The 14,352-nt window shown below is 48.4% G+C and overlaps 1 protein-coding gene across 1 annotated transcript in view; it reads right to left on the bottom strand.

Annotated features, from left to right (window-relative positions):
• Window positions 1-175: 175 nt before the first annotated feature.
• Window positions 176-14,352, bottom strand: part of LOC102811094 (chromosome unknown open reading frame, human C16orf62) — a 134,293-nt gene continuing 120,116 nt past the window's right edge. Inside the window, exons 29-31 of the mRNA XM_006875954.1 lie at window positions 6,431-6,549; window positions 749-895; window positions 176-283 (exon numbers count right to left, since the gene is read on the bottom strand). Of these exons, the coding sequence (XP_006876016.1) occupies window positions 185-283; window positions 749-895; window positions 6,431-6,549 (365 nt within the window). The 3' untranslated portion in view covers window positions 176-184. The remainder of the gene's footprint in view (window positions 284-748; window positions 896-6,430; window positions 6,550-14,352) is intronic.

Below are 14,352 nucleotides of genomic sequence, written 5' to 3'. Positions count from 1 at the left end.
GGTTCTCCAATGAGAGTGGGGGAAACCTGTGGTTCTGGGAAAGTCGTCTCCTTTCCAAGGTGGTTTCCCCAAAACGTAAAAGCAGAAACTACGGAAAACAAAGACATCCCTGGCACCTGTTTCTCTCTTGCTAAAGGGCCGTCTGGAGCTTCTTAGGGCTCACGGACACCTGACAGCCAATGGGTCAGGCCTGTGTCTGCAGCGGGAGTCTCAGGGCCAGCTCTGTCAAGTGGCTCATGTCTGGGTGTTTGCTTCGCTTCTTGATGTACTCCAGAGTTTTCACCTAGGAGAAACAGGACACGACCATTTCCTTTCTGGTTCATAATTCTGCGTCCTCGGAGTTGAAGGATCCGAGGGGCCGGCTACTGTGAGAGTTGCTAACATTATTCTAGCAGAAAACAGGTAACGTCTTTGAAGGACGAGGGAGGGGAAGAAATCAACTAAGTATAAATATAACGTACTAAGATTACAACAGCCTCTCATAAAATGAGATCAGATTGGGTGCAGCCAAGGAATGATGGATGTTGTGATATGTGTGTATGTAATCTTTGATTCAGAGGGCATCGGCTTTTTGTGCTATGCCTCCTGGGCCTAACAAGTGGCCAGCAGGAATCTTGGGCCTGAGCCCTTCTAAAGGGGACACTGGAGCGATTGGACATCCAGGTCTGATGTGGAGTTATGGCCAGATGTCTGATCCCTGGGGTCCCCTACCCCATGTGTTTGCCCTGGGACCCTCTGAGCGTCTCACCATGGTCCTGGTGTCTGCACAGCCGTGCCTCTGCGCCAGGTGCCACAGGTTGACGGCGAGCTGGTTGAGCTTGTTGTTACGCAGGTCCCCGTGGGCCAGGATGCTGTTCAAGAAGGAGAGGCCCAGCGAGCTCTGGCGCTTCAGGGCCTGAAACAGACAAGGGGGACTGACTCAGCTGGGGCCGAGGCTGTACCCAGTGCGGACCTGGGTGGGTCACACCTGGGTTCAGACGCCAGCTCTTGCCCTCCTGAGACCCTGCTTTTCCACCTGCCTCCTAGGGATCTTCTGAGGGTTACATGAGAGCATGCATATAAAGTACTTAGTTCAGCAGTTGGTAAGAAAGACGCAGACGTGAGCCACTCCTTCCAAAGATTGAACACTGTGGGATCACGACAAGAGAGATTGCCAACCAGTGCCAAGTTAAAATTTAAAACAGGTGAAACATGGCTCTTTTAAGATATACCCCCAAGCTACCTAAAATACCTACCTCTCAGCTGCTGGTCATAAAGACCAAATGACCACCAGCCTCGAGCGGAGGGCCCAACACCTGGAGCCCACGTCCAGCTTTTACAAGAAAAAACCACTGTGCACTGTAATGGAGTGCTTTTCTCTCTCGCTCAATAATACGACATCAGAGGTACTTGACTGAAAAAAGTCCAAACCTGAGCTCTAGATTTGAATGGTAGAGATAAAAGGGGAAATGCAACCTCCCAAAGATGGACAGAGGAGCCTGGGGGAGCCAGTCAACAGTGAGTCTTTGCGGTGTCAGGGAGCCCACGAGGTCCGCCTGACCTCTGGGGCAGGATGCCCATGCCTGACACCCGGGAGCCACATGCACGGGCTCTGTCCTTAATGCTTACCTCAGTCAATCTGCATGGGGACTCAGGGAGGGTCCCATGAATCTCCCTCGTTCCAACTCATAGCAACCTGTCTAAGGTTACCAAAGAGTGGCTGGTGGGTATGAACCACCAACCTTTGATTAGCAGTCCAGCACTAATCCTACTGTGCTACACCAAGAGTCCTGTATAGCGCCTCGGAAAACAGAATTCCAGTTGTGTCTGCAAGATTCCCATCCCATGGTTCTTTCAACACAGATCTAGGTACAGCTATGAAGAGGCTTTGCAGATGAAATGAAAATTGTGACCCTAAAGTAGGGAGATTATCCTGGATGATTTGAGTGGGCCCAATCAAATAACTAAACACAACTTCTCAAGCTAGAGCCAGAGAAAAGCAACGCAGGGCTGTTCAGGAGAGATGAGGTGGAAAGGGCGGCCAGACATAACGCATGGGGCAGACCTGCTGGCTTTGAAGGTGGAGGTGGGCAGAGGGGCACGAGCCAAGGAACTGGGAGGCCTCTAGTGCTAAGAATGTCCCCAGGCCAACAGCCAGCAAGGAAATGGAGACCTCAGACCTACAACCACGAAGAACGAATGTCTGCCAATACCCCACATGAGTGTGAGAGTGGATTCTCTCCTGAGCAGAACCAGGCAGCCATAACACCTTGGGTGCACACAACTGGGAGACTGTGAACAGGTGGTGGGTGGTTGAAGCCACTGAGCTTGTATTCATTTGTGAGGGCAGCAACGGGAAACTACCATGGAACACACTGCAGGTGGGTTGGCCAGGTGATGACGTAGCGTTGGACTGCTAACCACAAGGTCATTTGTTGGAACCTACTAGCCACTCAGTGGGAGAAATTTGAGGTCCTCTGCTCCTGTAAAGATTTACAGTCTCAGAAACTCTACAGGGTCACTCTGAGTTAGAATAGACTCGATGGCAGGTTAGTTGGTCCAACCACCACAGCGAGCGGGTGGCAAAGCCCCAGCTGTCAGACTCCAGCAGAGTCTACACTGAACCCCACCACCACCACCCCATAGACTTCCAGCAGAGTCCACACTGAACCCCACCACCTCCACCCCACAGACCTCCAGCAGCCCCAATTAAAGTCAAAAAACCATTGCCATTGAGTTGATTTTGACTCACAGTGAGGGGCAAGAGGCCTACCAACTGCCTAGTCTGGATTCATTCAGTCTACCAATCCTGTGCTATGGGGGCCAGGCAGAGAGGCCCACTCAGCAGTTCCAGTCCAGTCTGCCCACCTTTGAAGCCGGTCCTCGTCAGACTCTTAGGACAACAGGCCGACCCCATTCTCCACTTATATCTAGAGGACCAACTGAAAGGAAAATTTTTATTCAATTCAAATAGTCTTTCCTCAGCGAAGCCTCTAACTACATTTCATTGAAGTCGGAAAGACTTTCTTCAAGGTCAGACAAGGAATACAATCTTTTGAGTGGCTATTTCTCCACACTATTTTCTGAGTATGCATTTTACCCTAAAACATTTCAATTCATGTGTGTATTACATGCCAGAGCCCCTCAAAAAGTAGGTTGTTCGAGCCAGGTGTGGGGGGAACAAGCATACCACCTGATATTCTGAATCTCAGAAAAACAGGAACACGTTACTGAGAGAAATCAAATCAAGACCTGAAACCAGTTCTTCTTCACAGGGGATTAAACAGTTTCTTTTTATTCTTTCCCTGAGCAAATTACTATTTCCAGGACGTTTGAAAGGCCTGGCCAGGTGCCCGGCTTTTCCACACCCATTTCCAGGTCATAAACAACGTCACAAAGCTCCTTCGAGCGGATGGAGAGCATGTTTGGGATTGTGGCAGTGAGACCAGTGCTGGGGAGGGGGGGCGTGAAATGTTCAGAACAGCAGCTGGAAGTGGCCTTCACGACTTCGACTTTGGGGCCCTCTCCTTGGGCAGCAAGTCTGGTGCTTTGGGGTAAGTTCACCCCCGGGACCCCTTTGCTGAATTTCTCAAATGGAGGAATGGTCCAACTCTATTTTTTATCCTATTAAATGTGCACAAGGACAGATGTTTACATGAGATGCAAAGTCCTCTCTTCTTTCTGAATTCGGTTTCAGTCACTATCACCATCACTAACCAGAGAAAAGACAGGAAGGTTAAATGAAGAGAGTGCCCAAGTCTAAGTTTCTGGGCTTTCTTATTACTGTGTGTGTGTTGGGGAAAGGGGGCTGTCCTACAGTCTTTCATGATGTCATGGCCACACCGCTATTAAACCCAGCCTGTGAGTAAGAATGGAGAAATGTCTTTTCAAACCACCCTGCACATTTTCCCTGGAGGCAACTTGCCAAACAGACATCACTCCTCTAGGAGTTCCCTGGGCTAGAGGAGGGAGTCAGGGCGAGGAGCCAAGCATCACCTGTTCACTGGGACAGGCATCTAGGGGAGCAAGGTCAAGCTGAGGTGGGGGATGCACACTTCTCCTGCAGGAATCAAGGGCATGCTCCTGAAACCATCTAAACAGAGATAAAGGAAGACATGGTCCTTAAGCCCCGAGAAGAAGAGTCCTTTGGACCAGCACAGAGACGCAGAACTGCCCCCTAGTCTCCTAGGCTGTAACCTCTATAGAAGCAGGTCACCAGGCTTTTCTCCCATGGAGCCGCTGGGGGCGGGTTTCAAACTGCCAACCTATTGGTTAGAAGCCAGGCACTTACTTAACCAGTGCACCACCAGGGCTCCTTGACCACACATGTCTACCGAAGGCCTTCATTTGCCAGGGTTGCCTCTTCTAATACAGATGTGATGAAGCTGTTGTCTTGGAGCAGTTGGGGTTCTAATGCTGACTCCTCATGGACCGTCAGGTGCCCTCTCAGCACTGACTTCCTCAGTGTCTGGGCACCCACATGGCAGCCTCAGTCTGGCTGCTAGCTCCCAGTGTCCCTTTGGGTTCAATGATTGGCTGGAGAGCTTGCAGAACTCACAGCGAGCACATCATACTAACCAGGACAGGTTTATCAGAGTCGAAAAGGATGCAAACCAAGAGACGCAGAAGGTGAGGTCTGGGGGTCTCCCCACCACCTCCCAAGAGCATGTGCTCTTGCCGAACAGGCTGCTCCCAGAGCCTTGGTGTTCACGGGGATGCATCCACACACTCTCCTGCCTGGAGATGGTGCTCTGAGCTGAGGCCCAGGGCAAAAACTTCTCAGTGCTGTTAACCTGCTGACCCTAATGCAGGCGCCTGAAGCCATGTGCCTGGATTTAGCAGAGACCCCTGGGAAACAGCACCCCCTTCCTAGTCTTTCATCTGCACTTGTCTGACTACCTGCAGAGATGGGTCCCAAATGGTACTGTCTGTCCGCATCACTATGACTTTCTTGGGGGAATGGGAAAGGAGGTGAAGGGCAGGGATGGCATTTAATCGAGTCTGGAAATGTGCAACAATTAAGATCCCATTTTATCTTGTGTCTTCCAAGGGTAGGAGCAAGGGAAGCAAAGCCTAGGGTTAAGTAATAACCTACGGATGGAAGCAAATACTGTTGAATGATGATGCATGGAGGGATTGTAATCATTGCAGTGAAACAAAATACGATAGGATGAATGTAAAGATGATGCTCTCCCATGTAAACTATCACTCAATTCACAATAAAAACTTAAAAAAAAAACAAAAACAGAAAACAAACAATGGTGTAAAGCCAATGTTCTCCCACGGTAAAGTATCACTCAGTTCACAATTAACCTTAAAAAAAAAAAAAGAATGAACCCAGGAAAGCCTAGCTGACCCAAGGGCAGGACGCAGAGATGGAAGGCCCCACCCACCTTCTCTCCTGCCCTCCTTGATGACAGCAGGAATCAGTCTCAGCCTCGGTGCAGAGAGGAAACCTGCCTGGATCAGAATGGGCCAAGTGACCCAGCCAAGCCTGAGACAGGGAGTGGGGCCCATCTGTCACCCACACGTTTGGGCCAAAGCTGCAAAAATGGAACCAGGGCAGCATTACTTGGATGGAAATTATACTGAAACCAAACAATCAGCTATCTATCTACATAGAAAAAAACTATATTTTTAAACCACTCTTAAAATATAAAAGCTGTAACATTAGATAACAGAATACACTTGGGGGGTGACAGTGTGGGTTCCAGAGGACTGCTGTGACCACATTACCCAGACACCTCTCCAGGGTTCCGTTTTCTCAGAAGTAAGGTCAACACACCTGCCCCAGCTCTGTGTGTGGGCAGGTGTGCATTTCACACACAAATGGCACCTAGTCTTTACAAAGAGCTTGAGACACAGAGCCCGCGGCGGTCGGCTCACAACCACTGCTGCTTCTGAGCAGTACCTGCAATGCCTTGGCTGCGGAGGACAAAGGAGCGGCTAAGAGTCCCGGGAGGATCCCTCTTGTTCTACTGCAATCAGAGGGGTACTGGGCCCAGGTTTCCTTTTCTCTTCAACAGGAATCAACATAATAGCTACATGCTGCAGGGCTGTGGTGGGCACTGAAAGGGCTGAGGTGTGGGAATCACACGCTAGGATTCATTCCGCGGGTACTGACTGCTGTATGCCTGGCTGTGTTGGAGGTGTGGTGACTGATGGATTGGCTGATCATCAGTCACAGGCAGGTCTCCAAGGCCCCTGTTCTCACAGAGCTGACATTCTTGTGGGAGAGGATGACCAGTAAGCACATCCAGGACAGTCTGGGAAGGTAGTTAAGTGTTTACTGGAGAGGGAGGAAGCACATTGCAAACAGACAAACAGAGGGGTAAAGGGCCTGAGCAGCTGGCCAAAGGTCTGCACATAAACACATCACTCCTGGCCAGAAAGACTCCCAAACGACCCTAGCACACGTGCGTCCCAGTAGGAGCGGGCAGGGGGCACCCACCTCGTCCTTGGCCAGGGCTTTCAGGTGCTCCAGAATCTGCGCCATCACCGCCTCACACAGCTTGTTGCTTTCTGCCAGGAACTGGATGTCCCCCCCGTAGAGGCTGTCGTTGGAGTCCACTGATAGAACAGACAAGAGCCATGAGACACGGCCACCAGTGATGACAGACAGCAGGAAATCGTGAGGGTAGAGGGAAATGGCCAATGTGTCCCATAAACATGACACCTGGCTTGTTGGACGATGTGAACCGGAGGTGCAGTGGTGTGGACGCCATTCCCCACACCAGGAGACCACAGTCAGCACTACCACGGTGGCCCTTAAGAGCAGCAGCCATTGCTGAGCGCCTGCCTCCTGCCAGTTTTATGTGCATAAGTCCAGGGTCCTCCCAATCAGCCTGGGTGGGGAAACAAGTGGAGGCATTCCCAGTGGGGACACTTGCTGCCTATCCTGTGATCCCTCCCCCTCCTCAAAATAGCCTTGAAGGGGCCACCCGAGTGCTTTGATCAGCAACTTGCAAAACTTGAACCCACTCTGATCATTTCTGGTGACAATCACTGCAGAATGAGCCCTGCCCCAGCCACGTCTGCCTCAAGTGTGAGCTCGCTCCCTTGCCTACTGATTGACCTTCACTAACAGTGCCATCAACTCTGGGTGAAGAGAGGAAAGGGGAGCAAGCAGTAGGAGTGGGCATAAATACACTGCTTTGCACTTCGCTTTTTTTACTTAATACCATATCTTGGAGCTATTTCTCTATTAACAGGTACTGACCCACTGTGTCATTTTTAGGGCCTGAATTGTATTCCACCGTATGGTTGGCTCATAACGTAGAGATCTGGTCCTTGCCAATGGATACTAGAGTTGTTCGGTTTTCCTCCTTTGGGCTAAGGCCAGCCTCCTACAAAAGCTTTAGAGGCTGTACCAATCCCTGACCTTCACCACAAAGCTCTGACCTTGACGTCCATCCTTCCTCCCATGGATGTTCCAGCTGTCTGAGCTCCGCTCCCAAACTGGCCTGCACGTCATCTCGCTTTCTCTGAGGAGACTATTCAATGTCACATGCACACTCCACCCCTTCGTCACACACACAGCATGAAGCAGTCACAAACAGGGGACCTGCAGATGCAGCTGCTCCTGCTCAGACACCCGCCTAAATCAGGCTCAGCCACAGGGACACTTACTGCCTCAGGGCAAAGAGAACTTGGCTCCCTGCTCCCCAGTATCTGCAGCCCCATTCCTAACTCCCTGTGGACAGAAACACTTCCAGGCCATGGCTCTCAGAGGACTCTGGGTGGGGTGAAGGGCCCCGAGCTGCAGCGGCCAGGCCCATGTCTGGATTTCAGAGACACTGTCTGGCTGCTGCATGGTGGCTGCTCTCTGTGATGCCAAGCATGGGGTGATTCTTGTAAAAAGACCAAGAATTTGGTCGAGGCATTTGCCACCCCCAGGTTTTGCAGGGCAGCAAAACTGTAGCTGTTGAAGAAATTTCTCATGTCTCTGCTGAGGACCAGAATAGTATCTGGGATAAATTCCCCGGATTCCTCTGGAATCCACTGTAGAAGCCACTCTTATGTGACCACCAGCGTACTAGAGGAGAGAGGTCAAGGACCACTTGTGGCCAACCACCCCATGGTCACCTGCCCGAGCCACAGCCTCCTTCCCATGGGGCTAGAGGTGTGTTCAGAGTGCACACGCTCACGAACCCCCCCACATACACACACACACACACACACACACACACACACACCAGCCCACTCCTCTCTCCCTTACTACTGAATGACGGCCTGCTCTGGACTATTGGGGAGGCAGACCAGGAAACAGGCCAACACTGTGGGGTGTGTGTGTGTGTGTGTGTGTGTGTGTGCCCAGAGGAGACGATCATGGGGGTTTGGATGAAAACGTCGGCTTGGAAAGGGCCCCTGGAAGCAGTGAGCTAGTGCAGGGGGCTAAAACCAGAATGTTCCTGAGAGGAGAGGATGGCAACTCTTACTTTGGACATGTCCTCAGGAGGACTGGTCACCAGAAAAGGCCACCCATTTTGGTGAAATGGACGACCAGTGAAAATGAGGGGAATCCTCCTTCGGATGGGCCAACACAGGATCAAAACCAGAGACGGTGCAGGTCTGAGCAACACTGTCTTGTGTTTGTTGTACTGACGAGTCGGAGCCAACCCAACAGCCACTAGCAAAACAAGCTAAGCTCCAACGGGTGAGTTTACGAGGGAAGGTGGGAAAAGGTGCCAGGAAGAGGGCACGAGGTGTCCATGCTAAGACTTGATGGAAAGAAACCAAAGGGCACACTGCAGAATTCGAAGTAATTCAGTCAGGCCAATGGGTAGGTGGGCCTGAGAGTCTAGACGTGGTTCTCAAAAAAAGGAGAGAATGAAGTCCCTGGCAAATGGCCAGTAAAAATAACCCGTGATCTCGGCATCTGTCGGGCCTGGGGTCACAGATGTGGATGCTTCAAGGGCCTGCAAGATGGCGGGAATGAGTGGAGGGGTAGTGAAGGCCACTCTGGACTATACTTAAGGTCTCCTTTTCCAACAAAGATATTCTCTAACTCATATGAAATCAGTACACACTCAGTACGCGGGGATCTTCACTTCTCCATCAAACACACTCAATGTCGCATCCCCCAGGTCATTCCAAACCGTGCCCTTTTTATTGATCTGAAAAGACGAGCCGCTATCACAGCAGACACGCAGAAATCAGTGAAGCCCTCAGCAGTTTGGACCGGGGTCACCCGTATCTAAAAAGCTGCCGTGACTAAGAAAGAGAGTTGAGACATGGAACACCAGTCGCTGCAGACTCACGGGCAGCTAGCTCCCTGCATCACTCTCCTATGACAAGGCTCCATCACATCGTGCCTCCAAAGTAAACACAGCTGGATTCACAAGAAGGAAAAACCACCCAGTCTTCTGTCTTCATCTTGAAAAGCTAGAAAACTCAACTCCTTGCCTATCAAATATCGCCCCCGCTCCCTCTTCTGACAATTGGTTCCTGCAGTCTGTCCTGGCAGGTTTGTTTCGAAAAAGAAAACACTGCATCTCCTTGAGGAAGAGGAGAGAGAGAGAAGGGGACAGTCTGCTCTGCTGGCATGTCCTACAACGTACAGCCCACCCCACGTCAGGGTCTGCTACTCCCGCATTTCTCTATCGTTCAGACCCTTCAGCATGCAGAAGGGGGAGGTCAAAATGCCAAGAAACACAGGAAAAGGGGGTCAGCCTCACTCATGATCAGAGAACTATGCACGAAAAGCATTCCTCACAAGAACTTCAATAGAAACACTGATCATACAAAGGGTCGGTGAATATCTGGAGCAACTAGAATGCCCATCCCTGCCTGGTGGGAGTGTGAACTGGTATCATCATTCTGGAAAGCTGTTAAACGGGAGCTACCAGAGTTGAATATAAGCAAACCTTTAAAGTAAGCATATGTCTGACTATGCTGGAAATGTCAAATTCAAGAGGAATGGCATCACATTCATCTTCACAAAGAACATTTCAAAATCAATCTTGGAGTACAGTGTTGTTGACTGTGATAGGTTATCCATATGCCTATGAGGAAGACCAAGAAACCCTGATCGTGTAGTAGGGATTAGGAGCTGTGCTGCTAACCACAGGGTCAGCAGTTCGAATCTACCAGGTAGCTCAGCAGGATAAAAGATGAGGTTTTCTGCTTCCATAAAGGTTTACAGCCTTGGAAACCCCATACAGTGTCACTATGGGTAAAAACAATCTGGTAGCACACAGCCACCACCAAAAAGAGGCCCAGTTAATACCACTATTATTCAAATTCACACACCAACCACTGAAGCCAGTGAGGATGAAGTTTAAGAATTCCGCCAACTTCTTCAGTCTGAAATTGATCAAACATGCAATCTAGATGCATTGATAATTACTGGTGATTGGAACGCAAAAGCTGGAAGCAAAGAGGATGAGTAGTTGATAAATATGGCCTTAGTGACAGAAACAATGCTGGAGAACACATGACAGAAATTTGTAAGACCAATGAGTTATTCATTAAAAATACCTTTTTTAAAAAAAACATAAAAGCAATTACACACACGGACCTCACCAGATGGAATGCACATCTGTGGGAGGAGGTGGTGGAAAAGCTCCGTATCATCAGCCAAAACAAGGCCAGGGGCAGACTGTGGTTCAGACCATCAATTGCTCATATGCAAGTTCAGGCTTAAGCTGAAGAAAATTAAAACAAGCCTGTAAGAGCCAAACTATGACTCTGAACATATCCTACCTGAATTTAGAGACCATGTCAAGAACAGATGTGATGCATTAAACACTAATGACCAAAGATCAAAAGAATTGTGGGATGACATCAAGAACAGCATACAAAAAGAAAGCAACAGATGGTAAAAAAGACAAGAAAAAATAAAAAAAAATCAGAGTGGATGCTAGAAGAGACTCTGAAACGTGCTACTGAATGTAGAGACTGGAAGAAATGAGGCCATACAAGAGCTGAACAGAAAACTACACAGGGCAGCTCGAGAAGACAAAGCATTATAATGAAATGTACAAGAACCAGGAGTTAGAAAACCAAAAGGGAAGAACATGTCAGCATACCTCAAGTTGACATGCAAGACTGAAGGACTCTATGGCAAAACACTGAATGATGCAGAAAGCATCAAAGGAAGATGGAAGGAATACAAAGTCACTCTACCAAAAAAGAAACGATTGATGTTCAATCATTTCAGGAGCTTATGGTACTGAAGGAAGAAGTCCAAGCTGCACTGAAGGTACTGGCGAAAAACAAACTCCGAGAATTGATGGAATACAAGTTGAAATCTTTCAACAAACTGACGCAGTACTGGAGGTGCTCACTCATCTAAGTCAAGAAATTTGGAAGCCAGCTTCCAGGGCAACCTATTGGAAGACATTCATATTTGTGCCCATTTCAAAGAATAGTGACTCAATAGAATGAGGAGATCATCAAACAATATCATTAGTATCACATGCAAGTAAAATTTTGCTAAAGATGATTAAAAAATAGCTGCAGCTGTACACTGACAGAAAACTGCCAAAAAAGCCAAGCCAGATCAGACGAGGATGTGGACCAAGGACTATCACTGCTGATGTCAGAATGATCTTGGCTGAAAGCAGAGAATGCCAGAAAGATGTTTACCTGTGCTTTAGTGACTATGCAAACGCTTTTGACTATGTGTGGATCATGATAAACTATGAATGACATTGTGAAGAATGGGTATGCCAGAACACTTAATTGTGCTCACCAGTAACTTGTACATAGACCAAGAGGCGGGTTTTCTAATAGAACGAGGGGGCACTGAATGGTTTAAAATTAGGAAAAGTGTGTGCCAGGGTTGTGGCGCAATAGGATAAGCAGTGGAATACTAACTGTGAAGTCAGTGGTTCAAATCTACCAACCACTCTTTAGAAACCCTGTACAGAGTCGATATGACTTGGAACCGACTTCGTGGCACTTAACAATAACAACAACAAACTCAATCTGTATGCTGAGCAAATCATCTGAGAAGCTGGATTAGCACTGGATTGCTAACTGCAAGTATGGTGGTTCAAACCACAAAGTTGGTGATTCAAGTTCACCAGCCGCTCCTCAGATACCCTATACAGGGTCGTTATGAGTCAGAATTGACAACCACAACAATCTTTATGGAAGCAGACCGCCACATCTTTCTCCTATGGAGTGGCGTGGTGGTTTGAACTGCTGACCTTTGATTAGCAATGAGCACTGAAGCAATGTGCTACCTGGGGCCCCTACACCGCATGCGCTGCATGTACATCAAGTAACATTTGTAACAATGTTCACAGTAGTGTTATTCATAATAAACCCAACCTGCAACTAGAATATATACATGACCACTGTGTGGGAATGGGTATAGTTGTACAATGGCATAGTATACAACAACGAAAAAGGATAAACAATGGTCACCCACAACACACATAAATACTGAGAAAAGAAAAGAGGCCAAACATCAAAGAATGCTTGCCAAATGATTTCACTGACAAAAAGTTCTAAACCTGGCAAATGTACTCATGTGTATCTTTGGGAAATAGAACACTGATGTTGGCTGGTAGGGGCATGAGGGGACCTCTAAACAACGAGCATCATTCTATTATGTTTTTTCTTTACTTAACATTTAAACACTGAGATATAATTCACATGACATTCACCCTTTGAAAGCACACAATTCAGTGGTTTTCAGTATATTCACAGAGGTACACAATCACCCATCACTACGTCATTCCAGAACAGTCCCATCATCCCAGAAAGAAATCCCACATTTCTCAGCAGTAATCCCACTGTCTCCTCCCTCCTGTCCCCACAACCACTGATTTACTTCTTGTCTCTATGGATTTGCCTATGAATGAAATCATCTATTTTATGAATGAAATCATCTATTTTATGGCCGTTTGCATCTGGCTTCTTTTACTTTCAAAGCACGCTGGTTGTACCATGTACCAGTATCTGATTCCTTTTTATGAAATGTTCTAGGTCCTGATCTGGGGAGTAGCTATCCGAGTGTATTCACTTGGTGATAATTGACTTTATGTTTTATGGTATACGTATTACACAAGCATACCTCAGATATATTGCGGGTCTGGCTCCAGACCGCCACGGTAAAGTGAGTCACGTGTGTTCTGGTTCTCCAGGACACATAAAAATTACATTTAAGGGGCCCTGGTGGTGCTGTGAGTTAGGCATTGGGCTGCTATCCACAGGGTTGGCAGTTCAAACCCACCAGCCACTCTGTGGGAGAAAGATGAGGCCGCCTGCTCCCATATTTACTATTTCAGAAACCCTACATAATCCTATATACAACCTCTATGAACTGACTCAATAGCACTGAGTTTAGTTTGGTTTCTTTCCTGGTGTGGTGCTATAGGATAAGCATTGGATTGCTAACCAAAAAATCAGTGGTTCAAATCCACCAGCCACTACTCAGAAACCCTATCCAGGGACTGGATTTGATGGCACTGGTGTGGTGCTGACAGACCTGCTCAACAACAAGGCGGACACAAACTTTTCATCTGTAACAACTGCAGTAACTGCAAAGCACAATCATGCAGAGTGCGAGCAAGTGAGGTGCCGGGGCAGGGGGTCCAAAAAGTTCACGGAAAAGTCTAGTAACTTTTCATTCTATTAGTCCATGAACTGTGAAGGCCCTGTGTGTGTCACACAGTCTGGGCCTGAGTCTCACATCCACCCCCTCGTCTTTCGGAGACCCCCCTTCGCTCACAGGTAACACGAGGCGGCACATGTGCCGGTGCTTGCAAACGTGAAGTGAGGATAAGGGGGTAAAGGCCCATGGAGCCTGACAGTCTCTTACAATCCCCCGCAAACATGTTCACTGAAATTTCCAACCCCAGAGACAGTTTTAAGCCCTGAGGTTAATAGTTACTGACAGAAGCGCTGTTCACGTCAGGGCCATTTCTGAGAAACCAAGAATTGGACGTGAGGGCCTGGCAGGCGGGAGACAGTTGAGCTCAGTGCGCAGAGGCCTGCAGTTGGGACAGTCCTGTGTTACACACATCCATGGCATGAGGTTCCTCAACTCCAGAGGCACAGAGAGAAAAGGCCAGCTCCCTCTCCCAGAACTCAGGACCTCATGTTTGCCGCTCCTCAGGCCACACACCACGGCCCCATTCCAGGCCTGGGTTGAAGCTCAAGCAAGTGTAATATAACCATATTTCTGGGCTATTCTGTAGCCAAAAGAGAACGTGGATCCAAAAGGCATTTTTCTCCAAACATGTTAGATTGTCAAAAGACATTTTTCTCTAAACCTGTCAGAGCTGAACGACTTATTACAGATACAAATTCTCAGGCCCTTTCCTGAGGGTTCATGATTTAGCGGGGTTTTCAGAGCTCCCTCAGGTAATTCTGATGATCAGGCAGATTATAGAAACCCCAGAATAGAAGCTCATGGTT

Source organism: Chrysochloris asiatica, unplaced genomic scaffold (assembly GCF_000296735.1).
Source record: "Chrysochloris asiatica unplaced genomic scaffold, ChrAsi1.0 scaffold00348, whole genome shotgun sequence".
Taxonomy (NCBI): Eukaryota; Metazoa; Chordata; class Mammalia; order Afrosoricida; family Chrysochloridae; genus Chrysochloris; species Chrysochloris asiatica.
This window is presented reverse-complemented; position numbering and strand designations above follow the sequence as displayed.